The sequence below is a fragment of the Parambassis ranga genome, chromosome 17 (genome assembly GCF_900634625.1).
Source record: "Parambassis ranga chromosome 17, fParRan2.1, whole genome shotgun sequence".
NCBI classification, from domain to species: Eukaryota; Metazoa; Chordata; class Actinopteri; family Ambassidae; genus Parambassis; species Parambassis ranga.
The window spans coordinates 17,225,153-17,239,469 of NC_041037.1; the positions used below are offsets into that span (position 1 = coordinate 17,225,153).

The 14,317-nt window shown below is 39.8% G+C and overlaps 1 protein-coding gene across 1 annotated transcript in view; it reads right to left on the reverse strand.

Moving 5' to 3' along the window:
- Positions 1-14,317, reverse strand: part of astn1 (astrotactin 1) — a 305,771-nt gene that overhangs the window by 117,908 nt on the left and 173,546 nt on the right. The window contains exons 16-17 of the mRNA XM_028427538.1: positions 12,778-12,882; positions 8,654-8,842 (exon numbers count right to left, since the gene is read on the reverse strand). Coding sequence (XP_028283339.1) covers positions 8,654-8,842; positions 12,778-12,882 — 294 coding nt within the window. The remainder of the gene's footprint in view (positions 1-8,653; positions 8,843-12,777; positions 12,883-14,317) is intronic.

The following is a 14,317-nucleotide window of genomic DNA, read 5'->3' on the forward strand; positions in this document are numbered from 1 at the left end:
CAGCCGGACAATCTGTTTCTCATCTTCGACTTCAACTTTAGCTGCTGGAGCGGTTCCACTTCGTTAGACCTGACAAGTTGGACTCTGTTTTCTAGCCTCCTTGCTGCTGAATCGCTTTCTCTCATTCACACACACACACATGCGGGCATGCATTCACAATTGCTCACATAAGCAGACGCACTTTCAATAGATGTGTGCATAAACAAATGCAGCAGGAAGCAGATTTGCACAAGAGGAAGCGTTCGAAAAATGCATGCCGATGCACGTTTGCACAAAACGTGTTGAAGTTAGCGGACATCTGCTGCACGTCTGTCTGTAATTGTCTGGTGACTGAACAAGCAGAAGACATTTATCACCCAGCCTCTGCCTCGGTAAGGCAGATGACATCTCCTCTAACACCTCCACCCACACCTCCTCCGATCTTCTCTGCTGCCTCCATATCACAGCTGCTCCAGTGTTCCCCTCCTCTCCGCAGCAGCCTCTCTGTGCCCTTCTCCCTGTCAGATCCATTCTTTGCTCTTTATAATCCTCTCACCTCTTTCTCCTGTCACCTTTTCTTTCTTTCTCTCTCTCTCTCTTCTTTTTCTCCACCTACCTCCTACTCCTCCATTTTTGGGAAGCCTCCATCCTCTCCACTGTCCATCTTTTTGTCTAATGACATTTTCCTCACCTATTTCACCTCATACTCTGCCCTCCGTCCTGCCTTTTCAATATGGTCCTTGTGGACAGGTCTCATGCTTTTCTGTCACATCTTGACCTAAACTGTCTCTCATGACTACAGTAGGTTCAGCAGGAGGGAGGAAAATAAGGGGTGATATAGATGTCAAGGTTTCTTTAAAAAAAACACACTGGTATAATGTTACTGCTTATTGGATTTGTTGCAGAAGAAAGTCTCTTTTTAGCAAGACCACCCTCTTTGCAGAATTCATAATGAATATTAGAGACAGAGTGCTTTCATCTAGCAGCTATGTGCCCTATCTCTAGACCTTTTTCTAATGAGTCATTTATCCAATCACATTTTACAGTCCTCGCTGGCAGCTGTCACCAAAAAAAACAAATAATTACAAGTTCACAACTAACAGTCTTCCTTATTAAACAAGAAATGAGCTCATCAGCCAACCCCTTCTCCCATCTCCACAAAAAAAAAAAAAACACAGCCGGCACTAATCGATTCAAAATCACAGCTCATCATTAAAAAAGCACGCAACAGAGCGTGACCAGATCAGACCCCTTAGAACAGCAACATATATTGTTAAACTGCAGCTAAACGCAGCAGAAGCAATAAGCCACTACCACCGGCTGTGTAAAGCGTGTGACCAACTACATATTACAATTATATTTCACACAACAAATATTTTGATTGTCACAGTAGGAGAGTGTCTCAAATTAGTTGTCTCAGTGTGACATGATGGTGAACCAGCATGCACAAAAGCAGGGTTTTGGCTAAGTGGGATGCCGTCATTAACTATATTTTGTTAAATTTAATGCAGGACGAAGCATAAAGTTAAATACATATACACACACTAGAATGTCTGATCTTAGTAATTACAATTTCAGTCCTTCATTATTAAATATGATCTATTTTCCTCTAACTTAAGAAGACAAAAATAGAGCTGATAGGAAGTCTAATATAGGTTTTAATAGTTGATTTGTTCTGCTCAGAAATAAATTACATATATTTCACCATCTTACTTATCTGAATGGAACACAGAAATTACAGGGACACGTAAATTGTGATTTTCTGCTGTTTATTATTACCTAAAATGCACCTCTGTGCTGAAGGGGGAAATAAATATGGAACATCTCTTACGCACTTTGGATAAATATAAAGGTCATGTGCCATCATGTTGCTGCAAAACAACACAGCACAGCTAGGCAGTAGTACCACATGTCCTAAAACACATGTATGTATGTATGCATCACTAAGTGCAAATAAGTTTTTCTTATAGTTACCAATGGCAGCATGTTTTTGTATAAATATGTGTCTAAACCCATACTTATCATAATCTGGGGGAGTAGATTAAATCCTAGATATCAGAGTACAATGGCCTTTGTGGAAAAGTGCAACACATAACTAACCTTTGGAGACCTCGAGCTAAACAAGTGGAATATTTATATTAGACTTTACAGCCTGAGGCTACAGGTTCACTGTAAAACATTTCACTACAACACACTCTGTGATTTTTGTCCTGATATGGAAACACCATGAGCAGCTGAATTGAGGTTAGGAAACAGGGAATAACACAGCAGTGCTGATGAATGTATATTATCTGGTAATATAGCTGTTTGATAATCAGCTCCACACCAGCTTCCACGCAGCTGGGGCTCTATTGGTGTAATAGCACGCTGTACTAATATGTGTCCTGTTAAAATTCATGTGGAAATGAACTGTTCTGCCGTTGCTGTATAGATAAAAAAAAAAAAAACTAGCCTTTGTGCTGCATTAAAAGGGGCAATCATCCAAAAGCTGTGAATATTATTTTTTGTAAGGAATCAAAAAGGGTTTTAAAAGCACACTTTATAAAGGCTGTACTTTCTTCCAAACTTAATCTAACATTTTTTGTGCCTAATGGAGAGAAAGCAAAATAAACTAGTGGGCCAAAGTGAAAGTAAAGCACGAGTTAAAAACTGAAATGCAAAAAGAGTTTATCCACCACCTTTCCTAGCTCGTACCACTTTGCTAGTGTAGAAAGAAAGAGAGGAAGAGAGATAGACTAATGACTAATTACTAATGCACACATACACAGAGAAAGAGGTATACATAGAGAAGCATGGTGTCAGGAAACAACAGAGAGAGGCGCCTAATTCCCAGCTGATAACCTGGCAGGACAGGTGGTGCTAATCTGAGGTGTATGTGTGTGTGTGTGTGTGTGCGGGTGTGAAGGGGTTGCAGAGGTCAGGGCCGGCTCTGAATAATGTCTTCCTTGCTCTTCCTCACTGCTCCCTCTCCCCTCCCCTCTCTACAGCCCCGGAGCCAGACTTTCTCGGCTGCTTCTTTGTTAAAATGACAGGTCCTAATAGAATAAATAAGGCACCTATTTTTACCTGGCTTCTGGCAGGGAGATCACACTTGCACACATACCAGCACACCGCGCTGCACTGGAGGTTGGTAAAGCGCTGACACCTGACTCTGTGGGGGACGGCGCTGAGGTTGGGGAAGGAGGTTGTGGTGATTTAATTGAGAGAGAATAAGGAAGGGAAGGACGTCGGAGAGAAAAGAAGGAGCTACATTAGGAGACAGAGATAAAACCGACAGAAACAACCACTAGAGATGTATTTCTAGCACTGTTTACTGCAGACACACCTTTGTGTGCGTTGCTATTCGCTACTTTCAATTTGATCTGACATTTAACAAGCTCTCTAACGTCACCTTTGGGTGTTTTTGAAGCAAATTCAATTTTTTAATTGCTGCTGTAGTGTTGTGACAGAAATCCAAAACTTCTAATTATTCGGAAGCTGTTGTTCAAGCAAACTGGTCGTTACCAATTCTCCATGTGACAGGTCACTCAGCAAACGAGACACGAGCCGAGCCAAACAAGGCTAATCATATTCACATTCACTCTGAATTTAGACACTGTCCTCATTCTAGGAGTGTTTTAGAAGAAGTTTGGAGGCACTTCTTAAATTATTTTTGAACATCCCACGCAACATTTGATGACACCAAGTGAGGGCTTTTTTGCTGCTTCCATACCACAAGGTTTTTTTTAATCTGTATTAGACAGCCTGTGAAATACAAGCAACTGAAAATATATGATTTTTAATGATAGATAAAGGGATGAAACATGCTGTATGATTCTGTGTGCTTGGAACACAAACAACAACTAAATCTCTTGTATCGCTTTTCAATAGACACAAAATGACACAGATGCTGACATGTTAGCTGGCCCATTTTCTAATCAAAGGGGGGGAAACAACAACAAAACACACACACACACACTTACAGAGCCATAATCTTTTTCAACATATCCTCGAGAAAAAAAAGTCACATTCTGAAAAAAATACATCTGCCAGATATAGACATGGTTTTGTTCATGCTAACAGAACATGTGAACATACTGCCTGACATCATTTAATCAGCCACAGAAGTCTACCTTTAGAGGTAGGCTGGGGAAAGCAGGGCTACATGGAACATGGCTGACTTTTATTCAGGAGTTCTGGGTTTGAGTCGTCGCCCTGAAACAGCGTTAGCATAAAAAAAAAAACTGCTTAAGTTAACTATTAAAAACAGAGTTAGGGGTCATATGAGGATCATCTAAAACACACAAATTCATAATTAAACACATTTTACAAGCAGAAGCTCTCTTGGAGTTCCCACACCTACGAACATGTAGAAAAAAACAGGCAATGGTCTGTTTTAAGGATTGAATTGGACTTTTCCTGGTGCTGGCGGAATTTTTTTTTACCTCTCATTTTGTCTCCATCTCAATCTTAGCCATTGCCTTTGTCTGTCTGTCTGCTATTTATCTGATTTATGAATGCAGAACTATCAGTTAGGTCTACTTCCATTTTTTTGCGCCTTATTCTGTTAACTTAATAAATATCACCAACTTGCCGACAATGCTGCAAGAATACATCAATGATTCAATAAATAAGTCTAAATGAGAGGTTTGTGTGGAGTAGGAGGGTGACATAAAGATGTGTTCAACACACGAGGATGTTACACACTACTTTGTGTTGTCTGTTGGGAGTGGCAGTTTGGCAAGGACCAAACAGCAAGAACAGGTAGAACAGGGGAATAGGGCCCAACATATGTACGAGTGTAATAAGCCAAGGGTAAAACAGGTGAACCAGCATGTGGATCTAGTCTCTATAAAGTAGTTGCATGTCTCAATACCTTAATTTCTACATGATAAATGTTTCTAAGATGTAAGATGTAAAGGTCCTCAATGTTCCAACTCCATTTTTTTTTTTTTGCGGATGTAATAAACGGCTGCAGCAAGAACAGAGCGGCAGCAGCTTTTGTGAGGTTCATGTCTGATCTCTGCTGTGGTAATTGAGGTCATGTGTCTGACAATAGGAAAGTCACATCACAACCTAGTGCGGCAAAGAAAGAACTATTAATCACTCAGACAAGGCATCATGGTCAAACACACACACACGTGCAGACACAAGCACACTGACTGACCACAGTTAATGAGCTATGCCGGTGTCTCCGCAAACATGACTAACACAGAAGTGATAGTGTGTGTGTGTGTGTGTGTGTGTGTGTGTGTGTGTGTGTGTGTGTCCTCAGGTTGCTGGGTCATTAGGAAACAACTGGTACAAGTCTTCAATTAACTTTACAGACCGTGGTGATTCCTTCAACAACTGAGCGCCGGTCTGTTGACTCATAATTCACACTTGATGCACAAAGTATCACAGTTCTGTGGAGGCTTTCTATTGATTTAGTTTTAAAGTGAAACCACATTGGAGGAAGGGATGTTTTGGAGAACACTACAGAATCAGAATTTATGGGATTTCTCTGTATTTTTCAGGCCATAATTTGAGGCCAAGAGTTGATTATATGAAATTGTATAGAGCAGACTTGTACAGATTTAGAGCTCCAAGCTATACTGACACAGACGAGGGGAAATCAACACTTCACATAGAGTCCAAAGAGATGTAATTGTTCACCATTTACTCAAGTAAGCTTCTGGTAGCATCTGAGATACAGAAAAAAGATCAGCTTGGCTCCTCTGAATATGAAGGGAGGCTGCAGTCGACACATCTTGTATTTGGAGCAAAGGGTGAGGACATGGATCATCAAACTCTCCTGTGAGCTCATTACTCCCTCCAAAAGGCCAGGACGTTTCCAGGAAGCCAGGACCAGATTAAGAAAGATGACTCTGATTTCAACTTTTTTGCCAATGGAATCAATTTCTTTTCCTAGAAACGGATGGTCCTTGGCCAGACTGAAACAGTTACCCACTCAGATTGAATCATTTCAGATCTTCAAAGCCCAGTGTAATCACCTTGCCCCCATTTGACGGGAAAAAAACAGATTTTGCACCAGTTCAGACAATCAGATCTGCAGTCCCCTGAGGACCAAATCGGATGTTTTTACTGGTACTGGAACACGAGTACTGATACTGCAGCAGCAGCAGCGAAACTTAGCAATAATGGGAATTATGTTTAACATGAACAGGATCAGGTGAGGGTGGATTTTTGAAAATATTGTTCAAATTATTTAAGCAAACAGAACATCAGACACTCCAACACCTACATATACAAATATTCCTCTTTGACATTCTTTACACATGACATGATGTCATTTCTCAGAATGTGACTCAGCTACCTATCTCTCATCAGCTTATAACATAATACAGACGATGTGCCGATACCCCTCAGAGAACCATTATGCGGCAGTGTAAACCCAGGGTCACTGTACTGCATTTAATCAAATCATTTCCTTAAACATCTTCTGGAATAACTATGTAATTTGAAAGGAAGTGAATTTTCTCAAGTTTAGTTAGTTGCATTGAGTATATTTGCAGACACCTGCTTTACCTGCTGAGAATTCATTGTGCATTAATCACAGTTTTCTATAAACCTGCCAGTTAATGCACCTTTACTAACATTTTTTATTATCATCGCTGGAAATAAAAAAGCTGCTTCTAGCAAATTTCGTAAGTTCAATCTCATGATAGCATAAAACAGTTTAGCACGCTTTAAGTGTGTAAAATACAATGTAGTCAGTAAACTTATAACCTTAAGGTTACAAAAGGTCGATGGAAAGTGCAGTTTACCGACATCAGTCTGAAGAAAACTGCTTTGATCAAGCATGAATTGGGGGACAGGACCTTAAAGTCACAGTTTACAAAGAAAAAGCTGAAAAGAAGCAGCATAGCATTTTTTTTGATTGTGTTGAATTTTATAGCAGGGTCTGCAAGAGGAGTCTGAGGCCTTTCAAAATAAAGAGTAATGCACTTTTCACGAGGGGTGGGAAACCTCTGATGCCATCTATCAGTGCTGCGGTAACTGGGAGTGAAGGGTGAAACACGGCGGGGGTGTCCTTGGACAAGGTAAGGGAAGGGGAGAAAAGTGGTCTGGGCAAACAAAGGAAACCACTTGCAGACAGTTTGGAGCCACTCAGGTGAAACGACAAGAAGAGATGGACTATTATTTATCTCTGTTGTGCCTTACTGAGAAAATGAGCTATGGCATCAAAGAGCCAACATATGCTGTTATTTTGAATAGTAAAAATAAAAAATAAGCTTTAGCTGATTCTGGAGAGTGGTTGTGCAATTCAGTGCAGAATGTAGCGCAAAGACGGATCTCTTCTTCAGCATGGGACTCAAACAGATGGTGAACACATCATGGTATTATGTTGCTTGCAATGTGGAACATGTGTAATGAATGCAATAAACAGAAGCAAACAACTACAGAAAGCATGCAGCTGTCCTCAGCATGGAAAGGAGCAGGAACCTAAACTTATAGTCATGTCACTAAGCACGTACTCTATCATCTACTTGGATATTAAGAGTGTAATCACCAAACAAAAATTACCGTTGTACTGCTTTGGTGATGTATATGTACCTGAAACTTCGTTTTGTTACCTGTGGTCTCCATGGTTACGCTGCAGCTCCTGGCTACAACACACACACCATCACACACAGGAAGAACTAAGTGGAGCCTATGGTATGCCCACACAAGCACTAACACTATAACCCAGTCCAGCAGCCATTTAAATGACCACATTTCTTTTGGCGCACTGCACTCCTGCAAGCCGGGACACAAGTAAAGGACCTTAAAGGACCTTATAGGATTTTATAACCGTGTATTTTACCAGGACATGAAAGGAAAGTTGTATTTAAAATATCACTGTAGTTATACACTGTAGAGAAGAGAATATTTGTAATATAAGAGATTGACAAAGGTCAGATTATCTTTAAATTGTGAAATGTTAAAATCTATACAAAAAGTTAACACCTGTATGATGCTTAAACAAAACTAAAAATATTAAATAATACTTTCCTTACAAAACAGCTCCTTTTAAATGGGGCATGAGTGCACCAACAGTGTGTTCTTTTCAAAATATATCTCTTTATATTTATGGCCCCATAAATTGTATCATTTATGTAAAATTAATACATTCTAATTAAAATAAATGTGACTGACATGTCTCATTCAGTTTGGCATAAGAAGAAAAATCTCTATGATGTGATGGAGTGGTGAGGCCTTGAATTAGAATGAGGGGTATTGAAACATTAAAGCCAAAACATATGCAGTCAAATACTTAATGAGAGGTGTCTATAGAACCAACGGCACGTAAATAGCACAAAGTGAAAATCCTGGAAGAATCACAGTTCTCTACCAAAAAGGCGGCTTAGGCTTTGTTAAAAAAGGTCCCACGTGAGGTTTGCTTCTCCTGGCAAGCATTTACTGTGCAGCTGAAGAGTGATGAAGACTCCTGCCAGTTCTAAATTTGTAACATAATAATCTAGCCCTCGCCAACACAGCATTACAAGCTCCAATGCATTTTGTGGGGGTGACAGTTTATAAGGCTACAATCCATGTGTTTATATAAATAACAGCAGGAATGAAACATCCCACACATGTTCACCTTACCTTTCATGTTCAGGCCAATAAACACCGTTCTGTTTCTTTATTCAGAACTAGAAGTTGGTTCAATAACACAAACTGAACTCGCAGTGAGACAGTGTGCCCCTCTTACCTTTGCTGATGTCCTGGTATTCCAGCCACAGCTGTCTCTGGACCTGTTTGTTGGGGTACCAGATGGTGCAGGACTCCTGGAAGCCGTACACCGCCTCCTGCACGTAGTGGTTCCCAAACTCCCTGAGGATGGAGACAAAGTCGCTCCGCTGAGTCGCCCCGTCCAGAGAATGGATGGCTGAGCTGAAGGCTGACAAGATAAAAGAAGGCGAAATACAACCAAGGTGAAGAGATTCTGTTAAACATATGAGCACATAAGCCTCACTATAGACATGTTGTGTATAGAACAGTTGTCATGCAATCAGAATTGACCAGGCTGAACCAGAATCAGCAGTTTCATTAGAACCCCATTCTTGATAACCTCATGAGGCAATCATTTCAGTAGCTCTTGCAAGTCTCTATAGGTACACTATAGGTGTATGTTCTTCTGTATTAATGACCGCCGCAGCCCTTTTTAATGCACACTTTATTAGTGCTGTGGGAGGTTCTGTCCGTTGTCTGCCAAGTGTCTTAACTGGATTTAGTGGACATCTGAGCCAGCTGCTTACAATTCATGAAGGCTTTCGAGCGAGGAGGCTCCGATTATCCAGCCACACGTGGATTTAACCAAGCACAGCTTCACGTAAAGAAAATCAGAGGTACATGTACACTTAAACATGTGTAGGGAGAAGATTCTGTGTTAAAACAATATACCTTGTCATTAGACGGTAGCACATCTTAAGCTCCTCTATCCATGTTTTCCACACAGCGATTATCAGTAGACTGAAGGACCGTGAACCGCAAGCAGTCATTAATTTAGACACGTTTTTGCCAGCTGCTGCTTTCAAGGTCAAGTCTGAACTGTCAACTTATTAAGTTAAATAAATGATGAGGTCCGTTGAATCATGGGCAGCTGAAGATTTACAGTTCAAAGACGACTATGTGAAACAGCTGAGCTCCTCTACACCAAACAAGCAAATATGTGAGTTTGTCGGCTGCTGCCTTTGAGGAAATTGAAGGAATGAGTTTTACTAATATAAACCAACTTTAAGCATTCTTTTCACTTCGAGTCCAATGTTTCCCTATTTATTTAAACTGGGATAAGTGACAGTAAAAACCTCGGGGACAGGGGTTCCTTTCGTCTCGATTTTTAGAATCTCCCCGCGGTACTTTGTGTCCTCTGAGGTATCTGAACTGAAATGACAGGTTTTCACCCACAATAATGGTGCAAAACTAAACAGTTGTGTCATTTTTGGGCTATAAGGTATCTTTATGTAATTTTAGTGAGTGCTTGGAACAAGAAAATAAGGTACGTGACAAAGCACGTTCGCTGTGATACATCGACCGCACTGGAACCAAATGACAGCGTGCTCACCTGAATTCACTCTCAGCAAATATTAGAAAGCAAAACTGCAACAGCAGTTTGTCATTATGATTGTCCAGGAGACGCAGTATTAATATCTCAGCACTGGTGCTCCGCTCGCTCTTACTTTCTCCTCTAAAATTAAATTAGGGGGCCGCTGAAGTGAGAGACAGAGAGCGCGCTGAGGATGAGCGATGGCGGCTTTGCTATCAGATGTAAAAATCAGCAGCCTCACTCCCCCTCCGGTGGCTGCTGAAATATGATGAGCTAAAGTGGGAAACGGGAGTAAAAATACAAGGGAGGCTGTTGAGAAAATAAGAATGTATCCTCTGCAGAAGTTAGAGCCACCTTCAAGGCACAGCAACACTACTGGAAGATTAGAGGCTGTAGTTACACTTGGTGCCTTTATGTGGAAATGAAAACTTGTTACATATAACCAATATATGCTCGAGTGATGTAGCCAAACAAATGAAAAAATAAAAAGTGTATTGAGGAATATTTTTTTTTCATAGAATACATTTAGTAGTGTTTAGTAGTAGAGAAATCCATCAGAAAATATTCAGTGTAATCCCTGATGTGTCAGCAGCCGCCTTCAGTGAAAGTACGCTTGACTAAATACCTATCCACACTTATCTTATTTTGTGAAGCTTCCGTGGCAGGCGCTGTCAGGACGCTTTGGTCTTACTATGGAAGCAAAGCTTTGTGAAATATGACAAGCTATCAGAGAGATGCGAGAAAAAGACAAGGAAAATCAAATGAAACAGATTTCTGCTTGCTGACCTCCTTTTTAGCTATATCCATCAATCCATCCATACATATATATATATATATATTTACCTATTTGTGTATCTGTCACGCCCACTTTTTACCTGGTCCTTTAATGTCTAACCATAAGAAGCACCTGGGGTTTATAATCATTAAGACACACACTAAAGAAAATAAATGTACATATAAAATAAGGAAATCGTGTCATTTGTGTTTCTGTACTTTGAACATATTCCTCTTTACTTTGCATAATCTAAGGTGTTGTCGCCTCAAATACTGCATGCTACAATGACAGCATGCAACTTAAGAAGACATTGTCATCATTTGCAAACATGTGCAACAGTAGTGGAAACGACAGGAATGCTTCCACTGATGTTACAAAGTGACGGACCTGGCTGGGACATGTGTTGTGACCGCTATGTATGTTGGAAATGAGTTCATCTTGCACAGATTATTGCAGGTTATTTGTAGCCTGGACTGAACTCAAATAATCTGACGGAATCACACTTTTTCAAAGTCTGTGAAAACATGCTGATGATTGTGTCACATATCGGCGGTGTGAGTGTTTGCAGTGCATGTGTTGTCGCACTGATGGAGACGTTTTCTTGCTGAGATTTGTTTACTTGTAGTTTTCTTATGTCTGAGTAAGCATGATTGATGCAATAATAATATTCATAATAATAATAATATGGTGTATTCAACTGAAGGATTCCAATATTGAAAACATTTTAATGACAAACACTGTGACATAAACATTCATATTTTTTATTAAGAAATAATACATTGGATGTCACAACACTTCATTTAGCCACTGTTGTGTTGTGAGGGTCTACTTTTGTGAACAATAACATCAAAGAAAGGATGGGTTAAAGACCAGGTGACTTGTTTAGCCTTTTAAGTTGTGCCATTTTACAGTGACGCTAAGCTAATCTGTAAACATGACCCTCACCCATTTATTGTCTTTTAGGGTTCTTTCTGAGCACGGCAGCAGACAAAGATTAGTCCATGACTGAGTGTTTCCACCAGTTTCATTAACAGACCAAGCCCTGTACACCACACCAGCAGTGTGCCCTGCAGTGACAGAGCCGTATATATATATGACTAAAATAAAGGTATATTGCTAGAAAACTGCTGTGCTAAATAAATGTACTGCAAATATAGTGTTGCAATGTATCTTCTTGAGAACATAATAACATTCCTTTCTTCCTAGAATGCAGCACCTAACTCTGACTCCATCTGTGTTTTCCATTCCTTATAATAATATTGTAGTGGTGAAATGTACACTCATATGATGGTGCAGAACAGCATGTTCCTATTGAATACCGGTGCAAATTAGAGCAACAGTGAGGACAACAGAAACCAACAGCTACGGGCCTCAATACAATAACATGCTACTTACAGCATTCAGGTGACTTTTTTGGTGCATTGTATCCATATTTGGGCCGGATCATTTAATAGCAGCTGCTGTAGCTAATGGCTAATGGCTAATGTCACCATTGTCCAACCAATAACAAGTGTATAATGAGTGATTCGTTGATTATGAGCTAAGTTTTGTATAGGAAGTTTATAATACAGCTTCTAATAAACATGCTCCAAAAAGTTTGGCTTGTGGAATTAATTTATTCGAAAAAAATATATATACAAAATATTTTATTTATGGCCCAATTGGCATCTACTGTATATATGTGCCTGTCCCAAGGTCTGTGAGAATGGTTAAATCACTCGTGCATTCCAGGGCTTATGCACCAAACATGACAGCACGTGCCAAGCGTGATCAAAAGACGGCTGTCTGCCAGTTAATCACATCGCTGATCAAAAATGAAAATGAAAGCACCCAAGCTGTTCTGATGAGCTACTAACCTTGATGTGTCATATTAATTACAATGCGATAAATAATTGATTACTGATGGTGCTGTTTTTTTCCCTCTGTGGATCATAGAGCAAGGTTTTCTTTAGCATAAAGAAACAATTAGTAATAGCAAATTATATGTATATAATTAATAAGCAGAGTGATTTACCTTGAGAGAGGACCCACTGATTGAGTTTAACGTGGTACAACACAGAGCGAAGAGTCCAGTGCTGAACCAGAGGGTAGCCGGTGACCTCACTGTAGTTCACCATACCTATAATATCACACACACACAAAACACACTTATAAATATGCATGCAGTCTTCAGTGCTGCCACACCTGTATGGAAAAACTGTAATATTAATGTCTTATTTACTCATTCCATAATAGAGGAGACTGCAATCTTCACAGCAAGATCAAAGGCTGGCCCTACGTTTCATTTATGTTTACTTTACCTGAACATTTATTCAATATTAATACTATATTTGATGATATATGAGGACAGAGGAGCAAACAAAGTCTCCAGTTTTAGATCAAAAGGAACCTGATCTGGAGATCGACTTCCATACAAAAAATACATTAAAAAAAACTCACTTACACTAAAGATATCACAACTTTTCAAATGTTTGGCCTTTTATTTGCTTTTTATAATATGAAGTTCCTACACTGGAAATTATCAAGCACAAAAAATAAAGAAAATACATTAAAATAATATAAATCAATCAATCAATCAATAAAAATGAGTTTTGTATCTACGCCATGATTCTCGGTTTTGCTTAATAAGACATCAGCAGCAGATCATGATGTGATAGCAGCACCTCTGTCCAGTTAAACAACCATGATGCATAATAAATGTTCAGAAATAGACTTCTTTACTTCACAGAAGTCATTTCCCAGTCTGCACACAAACGGTTAATAGCTAAAGAGACAGGCTGCTCACATAACGGATGACCAAATGGAGCTGAAAGAGTGGAAATCAGACAATTGTATTCAAATTAATTAACGTTGTTTGATGTAACTTCTAATCATTTTACAACTCTCTAAAATATGTTGTATTCAGAATTTATTTCTGCTGTGCCCTAAATGGCTGTAACAATCCTCACAGACTCCTGAATCAAACAGCAGAGTTGATACTCCCACCATGTGCTGATCAAATGATCAATAAAAGTTCCATCACAATAAATCACTATCTAATCTGGATGTTTCTCAATTGTGAGGTTTTTTTTGTAAGACACACAAACACTTCAGTAGCTATACACCATAGTGCCATCATATTTTTCATCATTCGGTGATCCTTCACAGCCCAGTATATTATCCGTATTGATTTTGTCTCATTTAGCAATCCTTTCACTGCTGAAATCAATAATGTCTATCTCTTCTGCCCGAACGAGTCACCTGTATAGAAATTTGATTCTGATGCACCGCGCGCTCCATCAACTGTTATGTCTGCTTCATGCTTTTCTGACGACCTGTCGTCTTATCTGCTGCAGCAAATAGTCCCTGGCAGATATAGCACAACATTTACGGACATGTAAATGAGCCTGCGATGCAACGCGAGGAAGAGGAGGAGGAAGCGTTCATCACTCAGCACAGCGGGAGAGACCCAGCTGTTAGACTAGTCAGTGTTAAAGCCACTTTATAACAGATCAATGACAGATACAGAATGAAGTTACAGAGCGCCGAATCTTGAGGGGAGGAGATAATCTCAG